The sequence below is a fragment of the Adelges cooleyi genome, unplaced genomic scaffold (genome assembly GCF_023614345.1).
Source record: "Adelges cooleyi isolate 19-005CV unplaced genomic scaffold, UGA_ACOO_1.1 ACOO_flye_CR_arks_rails_tigmint_CR_PRNA_30, whole genome shotgun sequence".
NCBI lineage: Eukaryota > Metazoa > Arthropoda > Insecta > Hemiptera > Adelgidae > Adelges > Adelges cooleyi.
This window is the reverse complement of record NW_026095971.1, coordinates 10834603-10852785: the sequence shown is the minus strand read 5'-3', so window position 1 is coordinate 10852785 and position 18183 is coordinate 10834603. Positions and strand designations below refer to the sequence as shown.

General features: G+C 31.8%; 1 protein-coding gene across 2 annotated transcripts; it reads left to right on the top strand.

Annotated features, from left to right (window-relative positions):
- The first annotated feature begins 1727 nt into the window (after positions 1 to 1727).
- Positions 1728 to 17303, top strand: LOC126838913 (zygotic gap protein knirps-like). Of its 2 annotated transcripts, XM_050573698.1 has the most exons (4): positions 2107 to 2214; positions 2351 to 2578; positions 12788 to 12865; positions 16133 to 17303. In XM_050573698.1, exons 3-4 carry the CDS (start codon positions 12788 to 12790, stop codon positions 17000 to 17002), a joined length of 948 nt encoding a protein of 315 aa, XP_050429655.1. In that variant the 5' UTR covers positions 2107 to 2214; positions 2351 to 2578; the 3' UTR covers positions 17003 to 17303. The 2 variants fall into 2 exon arrangements, with proteins under 2 accessions (XP_050429654.1, XP_050429655.1); XM_050573697.1 differs by lacking the exon at positions 2351 to 2578 and having other exon boundaries at positions 1728 to 2214; positions 16133 to 17293.
- Positions 17304 to 18183: the final 880 nt, after the last annotated feature.

Sequence of the window (18183 nt, the reverse complement as noted above, 5' to 3'; positions counted from 1 at the left end):
TAGTATTATTGGTTTATCTTTTTCCAGTAAAACATGCATGTGCTTAATTCATACATGATATACCTAGGATTGTGCGGCTAATAAATTATTAAATTGTTTAATAAAACAAACCGTGAATCATTTCATTCAGTTAATTAATGTATCGTCTATAGCATAATGTATAACATATTTTAGTTGCACGCAATGTGATGTGTAGAAAATACTATTGTTAACTGTTAAGCGCGGTCGGCTAAACATCTAATTATAATATTTTCACGCTAATAATATAAGTACCAAGTTGTAAAAAATCGCCAATGATAGTGCGGGCAGGCGGAATCTACTAGTCACGTCCCGTATGAATAGTATAGTAGTAGGGACACGCCGTAGCCAATAGAATCAATTCATCAATGGCCGACGCTACAAGCAGAATATTGTGTTCTATCTATGAATTTATGGACCATATGTGCAAGAGGTGTGTACCTAATAAAACGGTTTGGAGCGTATAAAATTAATAATTGTTGCATACTTCACGTACCTATAGGCTATACAGTTAGTAGGCGAGTCTGGACGCCTATCTAACAACGAGGAACCTATCTAATATTTACTACTATTTGACAGCAGCTTGTAATTAATTTTATTTTTAAACGTTCAAAGAATGCTAAATTCTAAATTTTATTTTTTTATATGCAAGTATTCATCGATAATCATATTGCAAATTAGTAACAGGTAACTACAATAAGTTATCATTCCAATAATGAACTTTCTGATAGCAAAAAAAAAGAGTCTTCAAAATCACATGAAATGTGTTCTTTAATTATTATAAATATTCAAAATTTCGATGGTTAGGTAAGTATTAGTTATGTTATATTAGTTAAAGCAACGAGCATTTGTAATTTAAATTATTTTATTTAATACTAACAGTATTTTTCTAGTCTTGGTTACTTTTTTATTACGACGAATTGTCAATAAACATGTTAAGTAAATATACCGATAGTATAGTTTAATATTTTCAAAAATAATAGTGATACAAATTTAAGTAGGTACTATATACACTTGTAAAATCAATTTTATTACTATTAATTAAAAAATTCAAGTTATCAAATTATTGTGGAATGAACGATAAAGTGTAGGTACTTTCATCGGGTAGGTTTACAAAGTATTACTGAGTATAATAAAAAAATCATGACAATAGGTATATAATTAATGTGCACTATGTACACGCATAACCACCAAAAATCTTCTCAATACCAAAAAATACAAGTCGTTTATAGAAGGTTTCGTTAACCCAAAACATGGAAATACCAGGAAATACTTTGGTATTTTTTTTTGTACAAATAATTTATAAATTAATTGGTTCATTATTAAAATTTGAGCGGACCACTAAATGTTTACAGGTTCATTTGATTAATCTCAACGAACATTCATATAACCTGACATTATAATTACAAGCTCACGATGCTTGGTGCCGCGGTATTAATTATTTGTCTAATTCATTGTCAAATTAGGACAGCTGATAATAATAATAAAAAAAAAAACATAATCGATTAAAGCGTGAATTTGAAACTGGAGATGCGGTCGAAACGAGAGAATCGGCGGGGATAGGCGAAAGAAGATGAGTTTACAGGCAATAGCTCAGGCCACGAAGAAGATGCGGCGTCGGGCGGGTGGGAAACGGAACACGTCCGAAGAAGAAGCGCGCGGCCGTGCTCAAAGAAGGAGACGAAACCGGTCTGGTACGGTTCTGGTAACCGTCTCGACAGTCCACACGTGCCCGCACGGCTCAGTTCCATTATCACCGGCGTTACCGTCGCGGCCACAACGTCATCGCCGCCCGTCGGTACACACAGCACACGAGCGCGAAAAGAACGAATTGACAAGAGAAAATCAATTATATTATAATATAAATCAATCGCGAAATTGACGACTGTCGTAGGTCTACTTGCCCCGAAAAAAAGAATCGCTTTATCTGGAAATTTCGCGTTCGAATAACTAACAGCAGTTCCGCAATGTGGGCCCGACGACGGTCAGGCGCGGACGGCTACTGACGGGCGACGGTAGCCGGCGATCGCGTACCGCCGTCGCGCAACTTTGGAACGTCGCGTGCCCAATGAAGATCAGCGATGTGCCGTCATGAATACGGGGCCTGGTCAGGGTGCAGCCCATGGGCCCTCGTCTGTTCCCAACTGGTGGGCCGCCGACCCTCATCACCATTCGTCTTCGTCCACCTCGGATGTCGTAAGTACCTCTGACAGAGTGATAGCACATGTAAAAAAATACTATACAAAAACGTATAATAGCATTTCAAAAAATACCATTTGGCACACTCGTGATAAAATAAGTAGAAAAATTACAGAGATGGGTATTTTTTTAGCAACATTTCTGTATGCTGGCCAATATAATATGTATGAATGTACGAACCGTTCAGTGGTTAGAACTTAGAAGTTATCCATCCGGCAGCAAACAACGGGTTTCTGTAGTTCTTGTGGGCAGCAGTTTTTTTCATAATAGCAAATACTACTGGCAATACAATAAAATGCACTTGAAAATAATACACAAATCACAACACTATAATGATCAACAAGATTCAATTATTAACTAGGTAAATTAATAAAAACTTGCTGCAGAACATTAAATTTAATTAGTTTAATATATTACTTATAACATTTCTACTTCACACACCATAGTATCATTTTACCATACTTATCATTTAAAAATAATAACTATAATTAATTGTTTTTCATAAGATTTACCGTTTCGAACTAATCTACTATTTCCATCAAGGCTTTTACTTTCCTATTTTTAATAATAACCCAATATGGTATCATTTATTGTTAAACTCAAACAATATTTGTGTGACTTGATTTTTTTTTCAAAAATCTGTACAATATTTATGTAAACAAACGTTTTGAAATTGAGTGAATTAATGAGCTACTAGCACGCATTGTATAAATTGAATTTATTTATTATTTAAAACGCGATTAAACAAACTCAAACAGAATAATGAGAAATACAATAGAACAACAATTATTTAAGATATAACTGATAGGCATAATTCGTGGAAATCAAGATCCGAAGCATAATAATGTCTTTTGAGATAATATTATAAAAATGTTAGTTTTAGCAAATAAAATGTCTCGGACCGTTTAATGCTACTACAATAGTCAGTCAAGCAAAAAAAACGCTCGGCGGCGGCCCAAGAGAAGTAAACACGTGCACAACTGTGTAGTGTAATGTAATCGATTGAATTCGATTAAACTTGTACCTGTTTTTTTTACATACATATAATATATTATAATTACACGCGATTTCCTATAATTTATTCAACTAAAGAGCGTTAAGTTGTCATATTTCACTCGCATATACACAGGCGGAGATTGGGGGTGCTTGGGGGACTTAGCCCCCAAAGTTATTAAAAGACCCCCAAATTATTTGATCATTTATCAAAGTAATTTGTTATAATGTATTTACTTTAAAAATAATTTAAAAGTATTGTATTATAATAATGCTAGCCCCCCCAAAAAATTAATCAAATCTCCGCCTATGCGCATAAAGGAACAGCCTCATCTGGTTGAAATATTCTGGCTACGTTAGGTGACGAATCTAAAATACATTACAAAACCTCTATAAGTTATCATTGTTGATGTTAATATGAATAACATTAACATAAAAACAGCATTAGTTCTACTATATAAGCCGATGAGTATAATTTTTTTTTACGAATTTTTTGACGTTTGCCGTTTGCGTATAGTGTTCTGGTTTTTGAACGACCAAGTGTCTGCTTTTGGATATGGTTTTTCTGCACCGGCATAACAATTTTAAGACAGCGGATATAAGCAGTACAGAGTACTTGACAATAGTTACTCTGAAAAACTTTGACCGAAACAATTATTTGTGAATAAATAAGTATTACGGATTACCCATTAGATAAATTATAGGTTTTAGTTTTTAGTATTATACGTACAATAGTATCACACATCCACTCACCTCTTTCTAGGTCTATACTTCTTAATCTCTACCAGTTTCACTATTTTAGGTTCTTCTTTTTTTGAGTGTACCGCAACCACTTTGATTATTTTAATTAAATTTATCTCACATTGCACTACTTAAATACGCAGAAAAAACATTTATTGAATAACGACCCGACGTGAAAAATAAATTTATGAAAAGGACAGCGATCGTTCTTATTCGACCACTTAAATAGGCTATACACATGCATTACGAAAAAATCTCTCACGACTTGTCTGCTTACAATAACTTTTTTTTTTTTTTGGAAAGAGGAAGCTTTTCTACAGGCTGTATTGGACTTCGATTTTCAAAATGCTATTTCGAAACGCTGTAATATAAGTTTAAATATGTCCAATTTGCACAAGTTTTACTCTATTTTTTCCCTTGGTTTTCAGTAACGTAATCAAAAATAGAAGTCCAATGTGCCCTGGAGGAAGTCTCTTTCTTTCCAAACAAAAAAATATTGTTTTCTGATTATTATACGAGGTGTGAGCGTTTTTTTTTTTTTTGTAACGCATGTTTTCACCACTAAAAATAACTATAACTTAAATATTATTGTACAACTGTATCTAAATAGGTCATACAAATAAAGCTAAAAATAAGTGAACATGATCGAAATCCAAACTTATAGTATATTATGCTTTCAACAAGAATATTAACTACAATATTAATAAAAATACCGTATGTAAATTTACACTATCATAAGAGTTCAAAAGTATAATTTAAAAAAATATGTTTTTCTTTGGAGAAAAACTAAACCATTATTGTCTAGTTTTTTTAATTTTTTTTTTTTTTGTATTACGGCTTCAGCGACTTGACTATTAACCAGATATTGGTTAGTTAATTACAATTAGTGATGGGAATCGGAAAATCCAGATTTTCACAAAAAAACGCTATTTAAGCTACTTAAAAATCATATAAGTGTTAAATAATTTTACAATATAAAGCTCTATATCTAAGTAACATTTTTTTGATAAATATGTAAAAATAAAACAAAACACCAAAGAGATAAACTGCTTTTGAATTTCGGATTTGTTGAAATCCAAAAATCCGGAATCCGAAATCCGAAAGCATTTTATATACAAAGTTCAGAGTTTTTTTTAAAAATTGTTATCAACAAATTTTACTTAGGTACACATCTTTATATTGTAATAGTATTTAACAATTATATGATTTTCAAATGACTTAAAAAGCGTTTTTTTGAAAAATCCGGATTTTCGGATTCCCATCACTAATTACAATACATTTTAAGCTAGTTTTACATTATACATTTAAAACCCGTTTACATGTTTATCTTTTTTAAATAATAGAAAAATTTGGGAAAATTCTCAGTACTTAGTATGGTTTTGAGGCTTGTGTTGTCACAAAAAATATTTCTCTCCTCTGACCAACAATGACATTTGAGAATGATATGCTTGATTGTAAGATCTGAGTCGCATACTTCACATCTAGGTTGTGGTTATTTGGTCATGAGGCGGAGATGAGTAATACAGGAGTGTCCTATTCGTATTTGTGTTTGGTCTTTTCTAGACATGTTATTGTACATTTTGTTGTATGATATTATAGGGTTAATCTGGTAGAGTTTGTTGGAGGTTTCTTTTTCCCAGAGGGATTGGAAAGTATCTCTTGCCTTTATTTTATTGATCTTTGCATGTCTTTGATAGATGTAGTTTCACACAGGAGAGCACTGTTCCGTGCCGCAACTTCGTCAATCCGTCGAGTGTGCACGTTACCGGGTATTCCGCTGTGCGCTGGTAACCAGATGAAGGTAGCTGGTCTAGACTCTAGCGAGTAATTGTGCGGTTTTCAGGAGGATACTTTTTATTAATTGTCTAGTTTTGTTTGCACGCGCCCAGTCGAATATTAGCTGAAGTGGTTTTTTAAATACGTTAAATATTTTAAGTATTTCTATAAACATCGGTTATTATTGCTTAGTCATAATTACTTTCATAAAATACTAATCGTAGACAGAGCTGTTGTTAAACTACAGTATATGTATATTTAAATGTTAAATTTTTAACAAAACGGATAATAATTTAAAAAAAACTCGCATCTAAATTTTGTATAGGGCGTTTTGTTTGTTAATATTCATAGGGTTACCAAGTACTATAGTAGTAGTATATATTCGTATAATAATTTAATACTATATATTTTACCAGTAAAAATGTTGGATAATATTTTGATATAAAATCAAATATTTTACAACTTATCTAACACGTAATCAATATTAGGTACATATAAATTATTTTATAATATTTTCCACCAAACATAAAAAACATTTAAAAAATAAGAATATTTTTAAATGGCTTATTAAATTAAGGATAGTTATTGAAAATAATTGTATTTTATAATTTGGGTATACAAATACAAATATGAGTTTTAAATAAAGAGGTAGGTAGGTTATCATTAATTGGACATTTTAGATTATAGTTTTAATAATTGCTTTAATGAAATGCTTAAGAAAATTATGTATTGACTAGTTTTAAATTATAGAATAATATCAACGAGATTGAAATTGATAATATTATAATTATGTTTACCTACAGGCTACATTTCAAGTATATTGTAGATTACGTATTAAACTAGTATTTTTTTATTCTTTATCTTAATTCATTAAAATTATATTAACTCCCTACAAATAACGTATGACTTGACCATAGTTATTAATAATCATTATATTATAAACTATATAATTTATGGAAAAAAAATATGTAATTTCCCACAATATTTAAACGCGTTTAAAACGTTTAAAATATATATATCACAAAATCGTTTTAAACGAGTTTAAATACTGTGGGAAATTACATTTTTCCATGAGTTATATAATTAATAATATAATGATTATTAATAACTGTGGTCAAGTAATACGTTATTCGCACTAGCGGGAGTTAATATAATTTGTCCATGAGTTATAATTTATATATGCAAATAATCTGGCGAGGTGATTTTGAGTTGAACGAATTCATATAGTGCGACGATATTTAAACGATTTACGGAAATAATAAGCGGATGTCAGAAATCCATTAGTGTAACGACTTTAGGTAAAAAGTTAGACGTGAATGTCGCAGGACTGATGCAATGCGTGATGGTAAAAAAATCATGAATATTATATAATATTAAACATTATTATTAATACAATTACGGACTGGGCTTTTTAATAATTATTATAATGATACAACTATCGTCGGTCTTATATTTGTTTTGAAAAAAATATATAAAAATAAAAGACCATTTCGTTCTTACATAATTTTTTTTTCCCTGGTGAAACTAATTATTATAATGGCATGCTCGACCACAAAGAGAACCGCGACCGCCGATGAAAACGTCCGTCTGTCGTCGCGTATCACATTATGTGAACGAAATCATTATGATTTACTTGAAATCCGTAACTGTCTGTGTACATGTTGTGTATTACAACGGACGTCCGATATTATCATCATATCATTAAGATATTAATAATAAATATAATATACACAAATATTCATAGTCTATGTATGGCGCAGATCTATGTGTGTGTAAGTATATAAACGAGACGAATATTCTATAAATATAAAATATATTATATTACATGTATCCGTCAACATATTTTAATGTCTACGTTTCCATTATAAAAACCACGGGATTAATGGTGAAAATAAAATAATGACGATATAAAAATGATTACAAAACGAGGCCAGAGTTGAATCCTATTTAATATTATGCGGAGGAATAAAAATATTGCAGTGTGTGTGTATTAAAAAAGAGCCGCCGCCACCGCACAACTAGAACATAAACCGAGCGCGTACACAACAATAATAATGATAATAAAAATAATATAACGATATAATATAGCCCCCGCCATCATAATATATCGTATACAAATAAAGTCATAACAAGAGGTTAGAGTGTATTAACATAATCCAATAATGGATTTACAAATAGTCTCCGGGAGAGCGGACGATGCCCGTTGCCGAGCCGCCGCCGACGATATCAAAGACAGGTAGCTGATTATCATAATACAAGAGTTGGGTATTTTGTATTATTCTCTCAAAGATTTGATATTGCCTTACCAGCGGCACAAACGGTTTAATAACGAAACAGTGGTAATAATGACAACAACGTGATAGTAGTATTTTTTTGTTGTAGACAAAAATATTGTATGGGATATAGCGAAAAAAAAATGAATAGACGGATTTGTATAGACAAAACGATTATTTGCGTTCTGTGATATTTTAGTGTATAAATTGTAAGATAAATGCAATAGTAACTGCATTCTAGCGCAAAAACGTGCAGTAGATATACACAACTAGGTAAACATTATATTATGCTATTGTAAGTCCAATTGTTGTTGTTAACTTAACAAAAAAAAAATATGTATAAAAAAAATAAACACAATTTTACTCTCGTACACATCGTCATACTCACTACATAATTATATCATTTACATATATTATATTTATATTCTACTAGCTACAGCTATTGTTGAATGTTAGAATGGTGACCGATGATGCGGTATTATTTTTCATACATGTGTGTGCTTAATATACCAAGTGACTACCGCTAGGTTTAATTTACGTGTAGTATGAACCAGAGGGCCCCCCATGTTGTCGCCAACCGAGACTGTGGAATGTCACAGGCAAGTTGCCCAAATTATATATCATCTAAGTCAAACCTTAACTATATGATTTGATAGATTTGTTTTACGACATAATAACAGAATGTTTATTTTGTACGATCGGATAAATTGTTATTAACACTAATAATTCCGCAGTGTTCTTTGATTTGATTATGCTAATTATCTAATTTATGAAAAAAATGGAGTTCATTAAAATATTAAATTATATAAAAGAAAAAAACTAAACACACATCTATCAATGACTATTTCTGTCAATCGATCGATACTATATATATATATATATATATATAGGTAATATAACCTGACTAAAAGTCAAAACTCTTGATAATTCGGACTCATTTAGTTTATATGAACCTCAAAATTTAAATTTTATTGTTAAATAGAACATTTTACACAAATTAAGACTAAAACGCCAATTTTCAAAGGTGACCAAACTGATTTGAAAAAGCATATGCGTGTTATAATCGTGTATATTTTTACTTCTTTATAGTTTTATAATAAATCTGACTAATTTTAAAAATTAACGTTTTAGCAGATAAGTACGCTTCCACAAAAAAAAAAAATTAAATCCATTTAGAAGTTACGCCAGTTAATATTAATTTTTACAACAATGATTTTTTTATCAAACTCGCTATAATTTAGATAAAAATAATTTAATAGATTAAGAATAAATGAAGAAATTAATTTACCCTTAATTTAACATATTTAAGTTGCCTAGATAAATATATGCCAAATGCAATATTTGACTCTTAATAATAATAACAGTTATGATGATTAATTACATCTTAATAAATAATCCTTTCCGTTCCCTTTAATTACTTTTTAGTACTACCTCTTAAAAGTAAAATTACTCAAAATATAATTTTCAAAAGGTTTTATTTATTTTTGAAAAAGAGATACCAGAAAGTTATTAATGTTAATTAAGTTAACATGCAGTAATAGCTTTTACATATATAGCCTATATAGGCTATATAGGTATATTGTATAGGCTTGTGATTAATTATTAGAAATGAATAAACATACATCATTCAGAAACGTGACGAAAAGTTTAACTTAAGGACCAACCATTATCCTTGGTGAGCTCAAGTAACAACACTGTCGACGGTGACGCCTCTAATCTATGTGGCGCCGAATGATTAAGCACGTGCTAATTAGCATATGTATCTGTAACAGGAAGAATGCATTCCGGTCGTCTGACACCTAACGTGGTTTTTAAAAAACTTGTATATGCATTCAACCACTCTCCTTATGTCCTAATATTTACAAAGATAACGTCCAATGATTAGTGATTACCCATTAGGTAAAAGTATAATGCCATGTTTTACTAAACACGATTAACACTGAAGTATAATATATTACAATAAACAAGTATGTTGTGTCTTTAAGCAACATGTCTTTAACTTGACATATTCAACTAATAGTGTATTATTTTTAACATATTTTCCAGAACAAAAAAAATGAATACTTAAATCGTCAATTACTACTCTTATAATAATATTTAGAGGACATTTGCATAAGTTAACTGCCTTTAGATTTGTTCTAATATCAAGTTATAAAAGTCATTATTAGTTATTTAATAATTTTATAAACGTCCGAATATTTTAATTCATTCTTATAATACTTTTTTCGATAAAAAAATATAACTTAAACCGATACTTTGAGTAATAATTCGTCCGTAAAATGGAGAAAGTCTTTTATTTCAAGTTTCTAATACTTACTATTATAATTCTCGCATAAAGACTATTCATAATCACTATCTCTATCCGAATTCTAAACATTATCCTATTAGTTTTGATCTTATTTCTAATATACTTATTCTAAACTTAATCCTAATTCTTTTTTTCATATTAAAACAGGAACATTGTACATAATGTCTTTTTACACTTATACGATATGGAAATTTTGTCTTCAACTTGAAACTAATAAAATTAAATTCAAGCAATTACAAAATACATACAGGTACCTAGATATTAGTATAATATCTATGTTTTAAAATAGCGAAATTTTATGGCAACTATTTTCATGACCTTTCTCACTTCAACATGACCAACGTTATACAGCACCCTATTTATTTTACTCAAAACTGGTTTAGGTACATATTATAAAATAATAAAATTGGTTTTAATTTTATGGATCCTATTTCTGATATTATACGAAATACGAATATTTTTAAATAAAACTGTGGAAAAAAAAATGTATTTATTTATGAAAATTATAAAGGAACATCAGCGTAAAATTGCTTTTAAAAATTTATTTTTTACGCATAGATAACTAAACATTTCATATAATATAGGTACAAATATGCGTATAACTGTATATATTATAAGTGTTACCGATATATGACCCCGTACACAACGTGTAGGTACTATAGAAGATGAGCATTTTTATAGAGTTGTATATTGAGAGATGTTTACATCAGTGTCTAGCGAGAAAGTAGATCCGAGACACGGGCTCTCGAACCTGCCCAAGTTGATCGTGCAATAACAAATTACTGTAAGGTCAATAGGTTTAAAATATAAGTTAAATTGTACACACCGCAAAAAGTAACATTTTTATATGGTACTATATATTGGACCGGTATTTCGTTTAAACGATGTGCGGCCGGGATGCATATAATAATAACACATTCATACTTATAATTTGTATAATGTATATTATATTATATATATATGTATATATATATATATATATATATATATATATATATGTATGAGTTTTTACGTTTGGCATCGTTTACACTTTCGGACAACGCGAAAGTCGATGCATTACGGAGGAGTGGCCAGATCATGTTTGTTCGATTTATTATATTTTCTATATTATACACATAAACGATATAATATATAAATATATATATATATATATATATATATATATTTATATACCTTATGCGTTTATTATTATAATGATCTGCAGCAGATTCGCCTTATCAGTGTAACCATCAAAATGTCATAGCACCGAGGTGTGTGTGTGTGTAACTTGAACCGCAACGCGCTGTACATAATATAAATACGGTAGTTATTATCGATTTATACAATTTTCCCATCTCGCGGGTTACAAATGACTTTACCCATTTACACGGTACCGAACCCGCTCATAAATCGTCTGATGCGCACAGAGCTTTATATAATTTCACGCGTTACCTATAAGTAATACTCGACACGTGCACATAAAAGTATAAATAACGTTTAGTATAAAAGCCAACACCCGCGTATCTCGTACTAATCGAAATCCTTAACGGTTTAAAATTCGAATGGCCGGCGGCGCGAAATGGCGACCTTATGTATAAAATCCATTGGCGACATTTGAACCTATAATATTATGCTTGAGCCGGCCACGAGAGTACTGGCAGCGGCCAGACCTTTAACTTTGCTCTTAACATTCCTATCTTTCATACATACGACTATAAGCTGTTTTTGAATTGCATTTGCCCAGCAGCAGTATTTTTTGTCTGTCCGATGACAAGCAATTGCCACGATATTATTTTAACACTACATACACCGTTAGTTATAAACACTTATACATTTTGTATATACACATTAAGTCGTCTTAATATGGGTTTTTGGCGAATTTTTATTATTAAAAGCCTTTAAATCGGTTTTAAATAATTTAAAAAAATAATTTTAATTTGTTAAGACTTTTATTTGAATTCTTTTGTTGCATTGGCCGAGAAAGATACTTGACATAAATTCAGTTATGACCCTAATTGATTTTTCTAATTGTGTTCTCTATAAATATATTTTTTTAATGTTTAAAACAATAGTGAAGTAAGATTTAGTCGGCCTAATTTACTTTTAAAATTATTTGCAATGCTTACTTTATTTTAATTAAAAAAATAACACATATATATATATATATATTTAAAATAATTATTGAAAATGGAAAATGCATAATATATAATAATGTATAATACTTATTTATTTATTAACACAATTAATATTTAGTTATAAGAAAAAATATAATTTTCAATTTTTATTTTAAATGCAATACCTTTGTTTTTCATTTAAACAATAAAATGGAGGGGAGATTCAAATAAAAATAAAGTATTTTTTTTTTTCTAATTTGGGAACTTTTAGAAATGCATGAAATCAAAAATAACGACTAAACTAATATATATTTTACTGAATTTTTTTTCATGTTACGTAGCAAAGAGTACTAATTAATCTAGCCCGATTCTATAACTGTTTACAGATGAGTCAGCTATGCCGTGTATGCGGAGAACCTGCCGCCGGTTTTCATTTTGGAGCATTTACCTGTGAGGGTTGTAAGGTAACTAGTTTAAACTATATTTATTTAACCCGAATAAATATCGAATAATGTATTTTGTTTCGATGGAATTGGATGCTGCTTAACTAAGTAATAGCTTTAGCCAATAGCCAATTGTAAAACTTACGTAAACGACACTCGATACAATTCAGTAATTACTAGAAGTTAAGTAATAACGAACTTAGTTACTTTGTTTGAATGTAAGTCATACAATAATTTGGAGGTTTTTTTATGACCTTTCATCCAGAATCTAATACTCAAGTCTCCTTAAGGGAAAATAGTATATTAAATTCATTATCATTTAGAAATTACAAATTATACGAAACCTCTCTACCCAATGTTCTTTATATCCGACCATTGGCGTAAGACATTTATTTTGAGTTAAATTTTGAATTTCTTAAATTTTTGATAGAACACTTTTCCTAATCTAGCACCGCCGCCTTCGGGTATTATAAAATCCAGTGTAACTGCAGGATTTTAGGTGTGCCGTACCGTTGGTGTAGCACAAAGCTATATGTATGTTACAGGATGAGAATAAATGTTAAGGCCTCGAAAGACTTTAACGCTGATGCTGCGGTGACGGTCGAACAATACATATTTTTGACGACACCGTTGCGCAAAACTTATTATGTAGCAATAACTTATTATTGAATACAGTCAATCTATATTGACGATTGGATATGCCATGTTTGCGCTCGCACATCTGTAGACCGCTATTCGCAATAAAACTGAATGAGTAACGCACGTACGGTTTTTAATTTGTGTGAAACAAAAAAAAAAACCTATATATATATATTATTAATATTACTTTATTTTACATCCAACGTGTGTATTATTATTATTATTATTACAGTATAAGAAATCATATTGCACAACCGCCGTAGGTAAAGTGGTCTCGGCGTATTGTACACAACAATAATTAATTACCCACGCCGACCGGACGATCAAATGCAATACATTTTACGATTAAAGATGATGATGATAATAATAATAATAATACAATCACGTACTTTTCAATGTGACGGTTCGACAACGAATAATAATTTATGTACGAGTATGTTGTGTGTATGTAATTTTAAATACCGTAACCTCGTTGCTCGTGTCCATCTTCAAAAATAGACATCAGCTACTACAAACACACACTATCAGTTCGATTGTTGTGCAACAGCAGTATTATTACCATTATGTTATTAATATGTAGTTGCGTAAGCCGCAGTAATGACAATTATACTATATTTTAATAATAGACATTCGACCACGATCGGCAATTCTGAATCAATTTTGTCGATAACATTAGTTTAGTACCGAAAATTCCGATTAAATCTTTAATGTGTTTGTCGAATTACTATACAATATGGGCTACAATTTTTTTTTCGAGAGGCTGACCGAGTGAAATCTTCTCTACCGATACGCTTAAATATTTTTCGTAATTATTTTTTCACTGTTTTGGCCTACACCGATTCTGTGATGAGAACAAGATAGAGTGACAGCTACAATGGACTAATAGAAGAAATTGGAGCGGACTGGAAGCTGGCTTATGATAGGAAGCGATGAAAGAAAGTAATTTTTAATTTTGATAGCCAAGAGTCTAAACGGCCCATAGTTTAAAAAAATCCACAGTAAAATATAGCATAAAAATGTTTTAAATTAGGTTAGACTTGTTTACAATCGTCCTACGTGGCACTCTGCCTATTTTTGGATAAAAACTATTAAATACAGTTTTTTTTATTATCCGGTGTTAGTTTAGTCTATACTTATTGTATCCAGCTTAATACACCACGGTTCTTCCATTGAGTTCAGCTGACATGTCCACTGTCGTTTCCCAAAGAAAATATGTACCTGCGTTCGCGACAAGATAAGACGTACATAATTTCAGTTGGACGTGTTTTTATAATTTGTTTTCTATTTTTTATTATTTTATACACGCCCTCGTTCCACCCACCACGTAGATTTAAAAAAAAAGTTTATATGAAAGTCTTGAATTAACCGTTTCATAATTGTGTACAGCTGTGACACACGTGTACGCAATACTATTCAGTACACAATACAATAATAATGCTCAAATGTGAAGCATCCGTCTTGTACCTAACCTGATCGCTAGTATGTATAGTTCGGGGTTTTCGCGACAATGATTAACGATCGTAAGTAATCATTAATGCTTACTTCAGCTTAGCCATAGGTCTAAATCAACAGAAATCATCTGTACAATGTACATATTATGTAATAATTATTCACGGTCAAATTTCTTCATTTTTATTAATGCTAAAGCAAAATCACTCTATAAGACCTTCGTCGTAGGTACAGCGTACAAATGGTGATTGATTGTTACGACCGGCACTTTTTGAGATGCTTCTAGAAAATGATGTGACCATTTCTCAGTAAGAAAATATCTAACTGTCCTGCTAATATGATAATGTGAAAATACTTATAATTGTGACAAAACAAAGTAAGAAATGAGGAACGGGTGCGGAGGGGGTTTGGAGAGATGGGCTGATTAAGTTGTTTGTGTAGGACCATAAGACATATTCATGAACTAATTTGTTTCATTCAAGGGAAAGATTCCATTAAATTATTGTGCTACATTGTATAGTTAAACGCTTATAAGTCAGTAAAATGTCTAATATGGAGGTATATCCAAATATTTTAGCTGTTAACTCTTCTATATAGTTCACTATATTTAAGTATTGAGCAACTTATAACTTGTAATCTTAGTATTTGCCAATCGATAACAGAAATTCAGGATTAGTTATAGCATAGTTTAAATGATACTTTTAGTAATAACTAGTAAAAGCGCATCTGATCAACTGCGGTCGTCTTTTTCTCTACACGGAAGAAAATATACGGTTGGATCTTCAATTGTTATAAAAGGCAAACAAAACATTATTGTTGGAATAACTAAATAAATAGTTGCTTTAACTAAACATTTAGTTTGTCTAATTATTTATTTAGTTATTCCAACTATAAATGTATTTCATATGTCAACCATATCCAACTATATATTTTTCGGGTGGCTTGCTCGACATTTCCTTGAAAATGTCATACAATTTTGCGTCCTTTAAGTATATGTAGCACTTCACAGCGGGTGCAGCCGAAATAAGACTTTAACAAGATGTTACATAACAAATGTATTTAAATCACTTAAACGTATTTTACAAAAATCGGCACGTTTTTGTATATATTTTGTAATAGTAACACTTTCTTGTACACACTACAATGTGAAATAACAGCAAATGTTTGTCAAATGTGTCTATACTATATTTTATGTTTCAGTCGTTCTTCGGTCGGACCTACAACAATTTGAGTTCAATATCCGAGTGCAAGAACAACGGCGAGTGCGTTATTAACAAGAAGAACCGGACGTCGTGCAAAGCGTGTCGGCTCCGCAAATGTCTGGTGGTCGGCATGTCCAAAAGCGGTTCCAGATACGGACGTCGCTCTAACTGGTTCAAAATCCACTGTCTGCTCCAGGAACAGCAGCAGCACCATCATCACATTCAGCACCAGCAGCCACCGCAAGCTGTACACCTACCGCCAGTTGGCGGAGGCGGCGGTCGGTCTTCGGCCGAATCAAGACGAACGCCGCCACTGCCATGGGACGTAAAACACCACATGGACGTCGACAACAATAATTCGGTGCCCGCCGATCTAGACAAATCTAGCGGCCGTTTGTCCGCGGCTGCCGCAGCTGCAGCTGCCATGCACGCTGTTCGGCCCGAACTTCTACAATGGCACTCGCCGTTTTTCCCGGCGTTCCCGTTCCCACCGCCGTCGCCGTTTTTCATGGCGGCTGCCGCTGCACTTCAGCCCCGGCAGCTCGTCAACAGGCCGCATTCGACGAGCCCCAATTCTTCTTCCGTCGAAGAACACGGCGGCCCGCCGTCGCCGAAAGTCGCCGCTTTCGATTTGCCTCCCGTCCAAGATTCACCGATGGACCTGTCGGTGTCCGCTACCGGCGGAAGCGGCTGCGGCGACACCGCTAGGTCACCGCCGTCATCACCAGAGAGTCCAGGACGAAGTGGCGGCACCGACGATAGTCATCGGACGCCCGTGGACGACTCGTACCAAACGTCTGACGACGAACACGTGCCGAACGATACCGCGAAAATTGTTCCCCTGGACTTGACGTTCAGTCGGTCGTAACTGCGTTAAAATTTAAAATTTGTGTCCAAAAAGCTATTATAAAAATATTAAATTTTTTTATACCAAATGTGTCAGCCCATAAGTTGACTGATCGCAAAAAGTGTTATTACGATTATTGATTTTAATGTCAACGTTATGACTCTCCTTAAACAAACTCTTAAATACGTTTATGTTTGGCAGATCTATTTATAAATGTATTTATAATTTAAATAAATAAATTAATGTATAATAAATGTAACATAATATCATTATTATTAAATTAATAAAATTAACTAATGAGCCTTTGTGGTTGTGTATTTGTTTACAAAAATCCCGAAATATTACTATAATAACTGCTATTATATTGTGCGCCTTCAACTAATTTTGTTATTGGATGCTTTCTTCCCTCACACCAACAACAACGGGTTTTATTGATCTAAGTCCGATAGTAAATTTAACGTCTAGATTCGATTTTTTAACGATGGACTATAATCATATTATAATTTATTAGATTATTCATTTTTTTGTTATAACATGTTTTAATAGTTGTGCATAATATAAACAATACACAGTTAGTATTGGCGATACGAATAATTGATGTCAGATTGTACTAAGAAATTCCATAACAAAAATACCTCATATTATAATAATTTATTCTTCTTCTTCGTCTTCTTGATAATACATAATATTATTATAGGTATGCGGTAGATGCAAATAGGGAAATTATTTTTCCGACCGCTTGACGTCTGGTCAGTCTAATAATTATTATAAACAAGTACCAACTAACGTGGCTCTATACTTGCCGCGTTGTATTTATAAATAATATTATTATTATTATTATTATTGCTACGAAGAAATAACTGGCACGTGTGTATATATTTGCATACGATAATAGCGATAAGTGAGAGGGACAACCGGCCTGGACCGGCGACCACTTATTCATCGACCGATATTGTTCCTTTCTTCGGCGCAGTTCTGTTTTAATACCTAATAAGTAACAACTGTAAGCTCGCTACAAGGAGTATATTCATTTTATAATAATTTTCGTTATTATTATTATTATTGTATATATAAATTATTATAAATACCTATAGAAGACTGGGCCGGTAGTGTAATTCAGCTTAAACGGATCGTACGCCAGTTATTTATGGGTCACGCATAAATATTATTTACCCGTAAACGTATATTGAACCAAAGCGGCC